The sequence below is a fragment of the Lathamus discolor genome, chromosome 11, assembly GCF_037157495.1.
Source record: "Lathamus discolor isolate bLatDis1 chromosome 11, bLatDis1.hap1, whole genome shotgun sequence".
NCBI classification, from domain to species: Eukaryota; Metazoa; Chordata; class Aves; order Psittaciformes; family Psittacidae; genus Lathamus; species Lathamus discolor.
In genome coordinates this window covers 8,936,743-8,948,055 of record NC_088894.1, presented here as the reverse complement: position 1 = coordinate 8,948,055, position 11,313 = coordinate 8,936,743, and the positions used below count along the sequence as shown (strand labels likewise).

The window sequence follows — 11,313 nt, the reverse complement described above, 5'->3', positions numbered from 1 at the left end:
TTTTTTCCTGAATATAGAATATTGCATGGCTGCTTATCTTGATGAAACTAGCAATTAGATAAAAACATTTAGAGTGCTGTGTTTTAGCAGTCAGCATTAGCTCTCTCTGTAGCTGACGAAGAAAGTTGTTCCTGGCATAGATATGGTGAAGCGGTGACCTCATTCTAGGCAGTGAGTAAAAGAGTCTCATCCTCTTCAGCAACTGCTGAAGAGGAGCTTCCTTGCCTGCAACATTAGCCTTAGGGAATACTCACCACCGTGAGGTAAGATATTATAATAAGAGAAGAAGAGTTAAATACACTTAGAGCTGAAGAAGTCCTGAGATGACCCTCACAGCTGCATGCTAATGGCAGAGGAAGTAATCTGTTTCTTAATGCACTTATTCTGAATCACACTTGGATGCTTTTCTCAGCATGCTCTCAAGTAGCTTTAAGTCATAAACACCAACACTCATGCAAAACTCCATGAAGGTGTGATATGAACCCCTAATGAAATGAGTGTTAATAGGCCCTCAATGCTTTGTCTCATCACAGGAAATAGCTGCTTAGAGTGATTCTCCCAGCTGCACCTTTTCACTGCTTTGATTATCAACTCACTCAGTATAATGGCCCCTTTGGGGTAGGCTGGTTCAGTAGCACAGTTTTTGAAGATGAAGAGGCACTGCAATTGCTACCCAACTGCTTGTACAAAGTGGGCTTGTGTTGAGTGGGTAAACCTGAATTTGAACATGTGTAATAGCAAGTGCATGTGGTGGAAGGTCTGAAGTTGTTTTGCCTCACCTATAGTTTCTTGTACCTGTGCAAATATGCAAATCTGAAGAAATGGTCATTTCTTGCCATGTCTGTAGGTTTACCTGTGCTTAAATGTTAATTCAAGGTAAGTTAGTGAATTTGAATAGCTAGAAGTGTTTCTGAATCAGTGTATGGGTGTTTATTTTTTAAAAAGCAAGCCTTCATCCTATTTATTTAAGCTACATTTGTTGTTACATCAGTTAATACATGGCTATAATTATTTATATGTTAATGCAGAGTAGTCTCGAGTCCATCATGTTTGTCCTTTGGGTTTGTAGTTGAGTTTCAGCTTGCCTCCAGTATGTGTCCTTACAATTGTAGTGATTATATCAGTAATGTGTTGAAAGTGTTGTGGTGCTTATTGTACCCATTACAGCAGATGAGTACTGTTCTCTTTGTTTTTTTTTTCTACTATATACATTTCTGATCTTGAGTCAATAATAGATACAGAAAAAACAAAATAGTATCACTTAAGCTTCAAGTTGAATAGTGACTGTGCATTACTAACGGAGACAATCTGAGCACTGAATTCACGGACTTATAGATTTTTTTTAAGTAAATATCAACCCAGCAACGCTGCTGTGTTTGTAATCATAAGAGAGGAATAGCTGTGTGTTTTTCCATAAACAAAACAAGACACAAAGACCTTGGAATTTCATAACTGCTTATGGTAGATACTCAACTGTGACGGTATGAAAGCAAAAATAGCTGATAGTAAATAGATTTCCATCCCAGAACAAGGAAATGTGTCTTACTCTTGTGCACGGTCATGTAAATGCGTAAGAATAATGATTAGGTCTACTTTTGTCACCAGCGTCAGAATGATGTGAATACTGGTTCAAGTCTTCCTGATTAAGTACATGTTTCTGGACTTCTGCCCCATTGACCAATGCAGCCCTGCAAAGCCATCAAATTTACTGCATTCCAGTCTGAGACTTTTCTAATTCATCTATGATACAGAAACCTCCCCATATCAGGCAGGTTTAGGGATACTCTGCCTAGTGCTGAAGCAGTGAGTGTGATAGAAATATGCCTTTTGCTCCAGTCAGCACTGGTGCCAGCAGTAAGGTCCTGAGTTGGTACCTTACTCAGTGATTTTAGGTTGACTTTAAGAGGCATATGTTATGAATGTGATGAATGAGCATAGTTCTTGTGCTACAATTGAAATTGCTTATGAAATATATAATGACTGTGGTGATGTTAAGGTGGTGGATGGTTATGAAAAGTGGATTGGGAGCAAGCTTCCCTATGTCTGTTATTTCTGAAAAAAATAATTACTTTTAAGCAAGAAGAATAAAAAAATTGCATGTTTTCTAGGCCAATTTAAAACATCAAAAGCTATATTTTACTCTTTGAAACAAATCTGATGGAGCTTGTTTTCATTCATCAGTGTTAAGCCTGACTTGAGCGGTGACCCTGTTATGTGGCAGCCTAGGGAAGAACGCAATGAAATGTGCAGCTGTGACACTGTGCTGCTCGCACTGTAGTTAGCTCCCCCAGCGCAAATCGGCTTCATGTGTAGCTCTGGCCGTAAGAACCTGCTTTATTTTCCTTCTTCAATGACTTTGTCCAGTATAGTATTGATTGAATTGCTTAAAAACAAGGCTGCATTTTAACCTCTTATGTTTTAACCTTCAAAACTGAACAGAACAGCATCATTTGAATGTTCTTCAAAGACATATATGGGCAAATACTTTTTTATTAGTCTTCATGGTGTTCTTTGAAAACTATACTTCTTCCTTCCTGCTGGAAACCTATTGAACATGGGCATTGTGTTATAGTTGTGATAAAAAGCTAGGTCCAAACCTGAACCCAGAGCTCTTCCGACGGGAACACCACAGAGCCCTGTTGTGACTTGGTACCAACATTCCCGGTGATATCTGGAGCTGAGCCTGCCTGTCGCTGCTCTGCACCCTGTAGCCCACTGAATGTTGTCCGAGTTTCCACATCTTATTCAGAAGGGATCAAATTGTATCAGTTGGTCTGAGTGCAGCTTACCTCTGCTTTTGGATGGTGGAGATAGGAAAGAACAAGCTGCTCTGGAATTGTTGCATCTGCTGTACCCATGCTGGATATCCCAGTGCCCAGGCTACCAGATTTCTATCACACTGTCTCAGAGGTGTGCAATATTGATTGGGATGGGTTGCCCAGCAAATGGGTTTCCAGTGTATTTTGTGAAGCTGTATTTATTTGTGAGTGAGCTTCAAAATCACTATAATGGTTTAGGTATAGCTACCAAAACAAACAGCTAATCCTCGTCCTGGTCCAGGCTTCAACAAATGGAAGCATCTTATAGCTGTGGAGAGGTAATGAAGGTATTCTTACTAACGGCCCTACTGATGACCTTGGTTGACTGCAGAATTCTGTGCCTGGGTTTTGCTGTTTATCCATTAGGGCAAATGCTTTCAATTATAAACTATTTAGACACTTACTGATGGGAAAATTGCATGCGTAGTGCTGAATATTGTATGAAAGGAGCAGATCTGGCTGTAATTTGCAGATTTGCTGGGTTGAGTTGACTTAGCAGGGTAATGCATGCTCCTGCAAATTCAAGTATTTGTCTGAACATAGGAATATTTTCTAACAAGTCTTTGAGCAAATGGTAATCTTGCAGTGCTCATGAACTGCCTGGATTTCTTGCAGAAATACTGAATCAATAAATCTATATAAATGACACCTTTAAATGAAAAGGATATTATTTCAGTCTGCCATTTCTCATGCTAAGGGAAACTGAAAATATCTTGTTCAGCCCAGCACTCTTACCAAGGAAGAAACATTTTTTTCCTAGAAACAGATTATGTATTAGCTTAATAATGCCAACTCAATTGTTCACATTTCACTGCAATTATAAACAGGGCCGATTCTCAGCAGATAGAAATGTTGCTTTTGGGTACCAGCATCAGGTAAGGACTGATGCCTGTACTAGTGTATATTGCTGTGATATCTTTGCTCTGCTCTATACACATGCCCATAGGGTCTGCTGCTGGGAAAGTATACTGTCGGGAGCGGGGGGGGGGGGTGTGGGGGGGTGTGGTGTGGGGGGGGTGCTTCTGCTGATGTCTCAGTCCTTGTGTGTCTCTTTGAGCCCTGTCTCGAGTCTCAGCCCTGCCCCTGAGGACTGAGGACGGCTGAGTGCCAGTTCCAGTACTCCCTTCCCAGTGAAGTGTTAAGATCTGTCCCACAGCAACTGATTGCAGTGTTATTTCCTTTGAGTGCAGTCCTGCAGAATTAGGAGGTTTTTGCCCTCTGTTAGATGCTATTTCTGGTTTTGTGAACCAGACCACCAGGACTGTGGTTTGACATGGCATAGTGCTCTGATAGACGCAAACATGATTCTCAGTGATGTCTTCAGATTGTTTTATTCAACAGATGTATGTTTTTCTTAAAGGCAAAGCACAATATGAATCAGTGTAATCTAAAATCTCTTTTAAAGTGATAAATAAGTAGAACATCAGGTGCAATTAAAGCTAAATACACAATAACCTGAGGCAGAATATCATGGTAATCCATGTTCCAGAACATAAAGGTACGGAACACTGACAACAGGTAGAGCTTTCGTACAACAAGTAGATGCAGTCTGTATGAATAATGTGGGCCAGTTTTGTGGTTTCCTATGCTGATTTGTTTCAGTTCATCTTAACGCACCAGATCAGGTGCTGCAGAAGTAAGACAGGCTGAGCTAACAGAACAGATCTTAGTACTGCCAAGCTGTAAATATGCAGATAAGGCTGAAAGCACTCGGGTTTGCCATTTGCTGGTGTTTTCCTCAGTCTCTACCTGAAATGTGGGAGAATTTTCATCTCTGCTTGCTCTGCCACATGCTCCAGAGGGACCTTGGTGGGTTTTTTACTTTAGCCTTTCTAACAGTAAGGGTTATGAGATCAAGTAAGTGTTAGAACATTGGGAGTCTTGGGAAGGTGGAAGTCTGGGAGGATATGAGAACTCTGGTAGGGAATTTAGGGTGTGATCAGAGGGCAAGGGGGATAGGGAGCATGAGGTCAGTTTGTGCTGATGGGCAGTATGGCTAGAGCACAGAAAAAGGGGCTCTTGGCTGCTTGAATATTATACACCCCATAAGACTGGGAAGTTGGGTTGCTCCTTATGTAGGTTGTGGGATGCTGAGAATGAAGAAGTCAAATATGGGCCAGTATCTGCAGACTGTGGGAGATGTCTTCCTTACGGACAGAGCTGGGTGCCAGAGCTGGCAGCAGTGAAACACCTTCAGCCTGGGTTGTACCAGGACTAGTGTGTGAATGCAGAACTTGGAGGCAGAGTAATTGGGAGGCTCTGGTCTGGAGTTCCTAAACTGACAGAGGGGACCCCCACAAATAACAACAAACTAGCAACTTCACTCAAATGGGAAAAAAAACAAACCAAACTTTTAGTCAAATGAGATCCTTTAGGTGTTAGAAAGCATTAGACAACCCCGAAGGCTTCAGGTTACTGCACCTCCTAAAAGTGAGACACCAGAAAGGTGCTAATTAACTTCAGAAAGGCTTGGAGTTTTCTTAGCCTGGCACTGTCTATAATACTGTATATATGTTGTATTATATACAAATCACATCGTCCTTTGCTCAGTTACAATAGATTATGCTATTTGAAGGCCACTTACATGGTTTATTCCTAGAAAAAGCAGAGGCAAAGACTAAATTACTGCAGCTGAAATTGCATGCTTTACATGCCACCAACTTGCACACATGGTTTGAAAATGGTTGCAAAGAGCATGTTGCTTTCTTGTTTCCGGTGCAGGAGTGTCCATCTACTGAACTCAGTGTAAAGCTCTTGAAATACAAAGAGACTGACCAGTGACATGCATTTCTGAATGCACAGAAAACGTATCTGCCATATACATCTTATTTCTTCTGCATACCTGACTTGACCAAATGGATACCTCCCTGCAGCTTTTACACAAAGCTAAATTAAAACTATTTTGTTTTTAGCTATTCCTTATGTTCAGATCTGTGTAGTCTTCAAAGTTTCCTAGGGATGGGTCTCTTTGGTGATAATTTATCAAAAGAAGATTTCTGTGACTTCATTTTATTAACATCCCAAATACTACATAGACCAGTGCATCCCAGTCCAAAAAAATAACAAATTGAGGATGTGGTACTCCTGTGTCACAATAATGTAAATGCCCTCTTCATACGAGGCACATCCATCAGGCAGCTGTTTCAGTCACACTATCACTGATACATGAGTTTAACTGATTTCTACTGAAAACATATTTCAATACAAGAGGGATGTTCACTTTCACCCTTCAAACATTTTACTCCGGTTGCTTTGTAGCAAGCAGGATTAATGTCAATCTATTATTTTAATAAAAGGTAGAGGCATGGGAGTAAGTGTAAAACAATGCTGTTACCTGTTGGTGTTTTGATTTGTCTTGCAAGTGAATAGCTTTCCATAGAGGCTACTTATGGAATCTTTTAGAAAACACTGACCTGTTGATAGTAGCCCAGAGATAAAGCTACAGGTACAAATGAATGGCAGAGAGAAAATTATTTCAATCTCTGTACAATTCCCTTTCAGGGTTCATTTTTTCCAGCAAGTTTCTTAAGCTATTTTGCAAGCCACTCTGGATTGTTTTCTGTTAGAACTATTTAAATGGTTTCAAATACTTCAGTTGAATCTGGCTTTCATTTTGAAAAGTATGAATCAATGTATTTAGTTGTTTGCTTGTTTTCCTTTTTCCTATGCTTTTCCTTCAAGCAATGCTTTTAATCTGGAGATATCTATGTATATAGATACATATCTAGATACATATGTATATTCATACCCCTATTGTGAGTATCCTCTCTCTATTCTCAACACAGAGCTGGATATTTACAGCATGCACTGTCCCACACTCATGCCATAACAGCAACACACTATTTCTTTGAAAGTTTTTCTCATCTCCAGGCTTCGGAAAGCATAAATGAGTGGATCAATTACTGAGTTGCACATTATCAAGACAAGATAGGTATTGAAATGTGAAGTGTAGCAGACACAGTATGGATTCATTGGGCAAGAAATTATGAGAATGAGGTGAAGGAAGAAAGGTGCCCAGCAAACAATGAAAACACCAAGTAATATAGTGATGGTGATGGCTCCCTTCATGCAGGTACGCTGGTAGGGCACCCCATCCACAGGGAGGGCTGCAATCCGCTTAACGTGCAGGCGTGCAAACAAGAACATGTGGACATAAAGGGAGGCCATGAGAAACAGCATGGTAAAGAACATGGTGATGAGACAGACAATGACAGTTTTGCTTTCCGAATAGGCAATGAAAATGATGCCACAGATGATACAAGCAATCCAAATGACCACAATCAGGGTTAAAGCTTTCTTCACAGTCATGATGCTGTGGTAACGGAGAGCATAGAAAATAGTTATGTACCTGTCAACTGCTATAACCAAGAGGTTGCAAATTGAGGCTACCAAAGAAATGCAAATCATTGAGTCAAAAACATTGTCCATATGCTGAATAAAGTGGTCATCAATGATCAAATAGCCGTTGCTCAGGATTGCAATCATGATAGTCTCCAAGGCATTTGACATGCTCACTAACATATCTGCAACAGCCAAACTACAAAGGAAAAAATACATGGGAGAATGTAGGTTTCCATTCTTCAGCACTGCAAGAATTACAAGGATGTTTTCCAGGAGGCTGATGATTCCTAAAGTCAAGAAGACCTCAGCTTTTATGAAGACCTGCTCACAAAATCCATCACTGCTTCTGTTGTTCAGTATTGAGTCATTGAAGTCTTCAGTAACATTAAGCAGCACAGGCTGAAATGAAAATGCAAAGTGTGTGGCATTCATTGTCAGCAAAGGAGTGGAACTCACAGGTGATTGTGGACCTGACAGAGCAGAGGTGGAAAAAAGAAGAAGAAAGAGGGGTGGGGAAGGAGAAAAAGGAAAAGAAGTTGTTGCTGTGCACGTGGGATGGAGTCACGCCGGACTTGTCTTTAGTCACTTCTACAAGTAGAAACACAGAAATCTGCATTCACAGTGAGTTTTGTGTCAGTCCCAGGCTGCTCTTCTCCTTCATAAGAAAGTAAGCTTCAAATCTTGGAGGCATCAAAGAGTTTTATTTGAAGGGAAGAATCATCAGCAGCACATTGCTGGTTTTAGCTCTTCTGATGATTAAAAGCAGGGGAGTTTTCTGATCTGGTATCATCTGCTGGGGCCAATGCAGGTTTGCTGTCAGTGTGTTGCAGCTCAGCGAAGTATCTCCTGCTATTTCAGTGGCAAGAAAGGGAAAGAGAACTAAGGGATTTATAGTGCATGAAAGAAAAAACAACTCCTACTTAATCCTCCGTGCAGAGCATTGGCCATTAGAGAGCAAGCACCTTTCTGACTGACAGCTGCAAGCACCAGGTACAGCATCCCCACCGCTGGCTCCACCAGCGCATCCGAAACGGTCTGGCGCCCTCTGCAGATACCGAATAGGATGGGGTTTGCCTTAAAATTCTCCAGAAGAACGGGGTTTTCGTGCAGAACTTTATGGCTGTTGTGGGCAGCTGGGTCCTGCCTAGCGGGGCAGGCAGCTGAGGATGCCGTGTGTCCGGGGTGCCCGCACACTGTCCTGGCCTCTATCCCATGGCTTCTCTCCTGCCTAGAGCCAGAGCTCGTTTTTGCCTGGTTAGAACGAGCTGGGCGAGCACTGAGCTGGGTCCAGAGAAGTCCTCCCTTTAAGGCTGTCCTGGGCTCACTCAGGCTTTGACCCTGTGACTAAAGACAACCCGAAGGCAAACTGTATCACAGACTGGGTGCAGGTGCAATAATACGCCCAGTTGCTGTGATGCTCTGAAGGCTGTCATTAGCTAGGTAATACTGGTTTTATCAGAAACGAGCTCCCAGGGATTTCATTTCTTACCCACAAATGCTTTGGGTTTTGTTTGGTTCCTAAATTCCTTGCTCACAAGTGAAACAAAGTGCAGGTGTGTCTCCGCATTCTGTGCCAGGAGCCTTCAGCTCTGCCGAAGGATGTCAGCCAGCCTAAAGCCTTAACCAGCTCTGGCAAGTTGATCTCACTCTGCCTCCCATTCTCCCTGTCTGCACAAGTGTGAGATGTACTGGCAGAGAAGGGTCATCCCAGGAGAGCCAGAGCCTCAGCTGGTTATTAGACCAGTTACGTGGAAGTTAATTTGTAGCTGAATTCAACTTCCAAACCGTCTCTGGCAGCGCTGGCTTCAGGGGCAGAGTTCTTCAAGTTCAATTGCCAGAGTTAAACTTCTTTTCTAATTTTATTATTGTTTTAAGTCCTGTCACCCAGCTCATGAAAATGGACTCTTAATGTTGGTCTGGTTTCCTTGGTAGCACCTGCAACAGCCTGAAGCCTTCTGAACTAACTGCTCTTGAACTTTGACATCAACCCTTAAATCTCTGAAAAGTCCTTTATTCCTAAGAGTAAATGATGGGTCTGTGGGACTGCTCCAGTATCAGACTTGCTTTAACAAAGATCCTTCTAGTAACCTTCCTGGGCAGTTCATGTGGGCACCGAGCTGTGGGATGAGTTGGTCGGACCCAGCATGTTACTGGGTTGCTGGGTTTGTCTCCAGTGTTTCAGTGGGTCAATGTAACCTTGAGCACCTGTACTAGAATTGCTGCCCAGCTGGAAATCTCTGCTGGAGAAATGAAACAGATTTCCATGTGCCCTTTCCTTTATTTACTCTTTTAAAGGTAATCCTTCTCCCTAGCAGCTGCTCTTTCTCACAGGAGCCCACCACAACTGATCTTTACTGGGATTGCGCTGATTTGGAGCCTATGCAGGACCAGGGATGTTTTCAGTTATCATGTATTAACAGGCAAGCATAAGGTAATTTTTTTCTTTCACATTATTCACTCCGACTATGTATCTGTAGTGAATTTTCTTTGATTTTTAGTTTTGAAAGTGCTTGCTCATGTCTGTATACTTCATGACTCATGTATTTGCAGAAGTGCTTTAGAAACAAAGCCATACAATCCATGTGTACGAATGTGTGGGGTTTCTATAACAGGTTTCTTAGCTCAAAAGGTCACAAATATTTTCCAGATTTATTCTGAGCACAAATTATTATCACAAATTATTGACCCACAAGTCAATATCAAGAGGCAACAAAACTCAGATTCAGAGTCCAGATGACAGCTTTGCAAGGACAACATCCAGTGCTGTAATTTTAATGAGGAAAGAATAGCTGGGGACTTGCCCATCAAGTTGTCTGTTTAATGTTCTGAAGATCTTAATTTGTCTCTCAGTCTCTCCCTCAATTCATAGTGATGTACTTTAAAGCAGATAGCTTAAAACAACAATCTGTGTCCCATGCAGTGAGCTGCCTCATGCCAGCTTTCTTGAGCTGATGGAGTGCACTCCAGATAGTGATTTCAAGACGTAATGACTATCACTGCCTTGTAAATGCTGTCTTCCCAGCTGAGGAGGAGCCCGTGTTTGCAAAGGCTGGGCACATGTCCCTCCCTGCCAGCTCTGTCCTTTGAAGTGGTAGGTGGAGGTTGTATACTCCCAGGGTGAGGACAGGCCCAAAGGCAGAGCTCCCATTCATACCCCATTCATGGAGGAGAGCTCACCCTAGAGGAATAGCATCCTCTGGACTTGGCTATGCATTACCTCCTGATGGAGGGGCACTGTGTTTTAGGCACCCACATGTTTACCAGCACATAGGAGTGCTTTGCCATTTACATTTGTCTTGTCTTCCCATCTGACTAGTCTCAGCCATATACTGCATTAATCTCCTAAATATGGACTTCAGAATGCTCCATCCTTTGTTGCCACACAGTTTCAAAAGACGGCTACAGATCTCCCTGCCTTTCAGCTGAATCTGAGAATAAGAAGCATTAAATATGTTGCATCATGAATTTTTGAATGTATCTGGCAGCAGGAATTGAGCCACCATTTGCACTGAGATGCAATTTGAAGTGGAAATTGAACATTATATCTCAAAGTGGATTAATGGCACTATTAGCTTTGCCATTAAGTGCTAAAAATAGTGGGCTAAAACCTCATGTATCTGATTGCAAGCTCAAACTGACTCTAAGGTCTTTACAAAAGTGGGAAGAAGCTGTGTTCACACAAAAGACAGCAACATGCTAGGTGTTATTTTCAAAGGGTATGAAAGGATTTCTTTGCTCAGCATTGGAAAACCTACGTGATCTGAACTTCTGTAGCACTGTAGAATAAGTTGCTGCCCCTCAGCTGCCAGTTCCTGCTTCGTTTCCAGGTACATTTACTGCTAATGCCTGTTGCAGTGCAAACTAGACAGGTTGCTCTAACATCCACCGCAGTGGCGCAGTTGATTTGCATTCTGGCAATTGCTATGTTACATCTGAGGAGTGGTGACTTATTAAATAATGATAGACATTCACATCCTCAATCTCCTCGAGAGCGAAGTCCAATTCTTTTGTATAGGGGGCAGAACCATGGCAATTGTTGCAACCAAGGGCATATAAAATGAAATAACACTTGGTTATCCCTCCACCAAAACCAGGTGAAGAGAAAGTTGGAAGTTAGAGATATCAAGGTGACTGTGTGTACATCCCAAATTTT

General features: G+C 42.0%; 1 protein-coding gene across 1 annotated transcript; it reads right to left on the bottom strand.

Annotated features, from left to right (window-relative positions):
* Positions 1-6,614: 6,614 nt before the first annotated feature.
* On the bottom strand, positions 6,615-7,592 carry MC3R (melanocortin 3 receptor). The gene has a single exon (XM_065691475.1). It carries the CDS (start codon positions 7,590-7,592, stop codon positions 6,615-6,617), a length of 978 nt encoding a protein of 325 aa, XP_065547547.1.
* Between the last annotated feature and the right edge of the window lie 3,721 nt (positions 7,593-11,313).

Excerpts from the sequence above, each read along its gene's own strand:
- MC3R (XM_065691475.1), bottom strand. The coding sequence starts at position 7,592 with ATGAATGCCACACACTTTGCATTTTCATTTCAGCCTGTGCTGCTTAAT.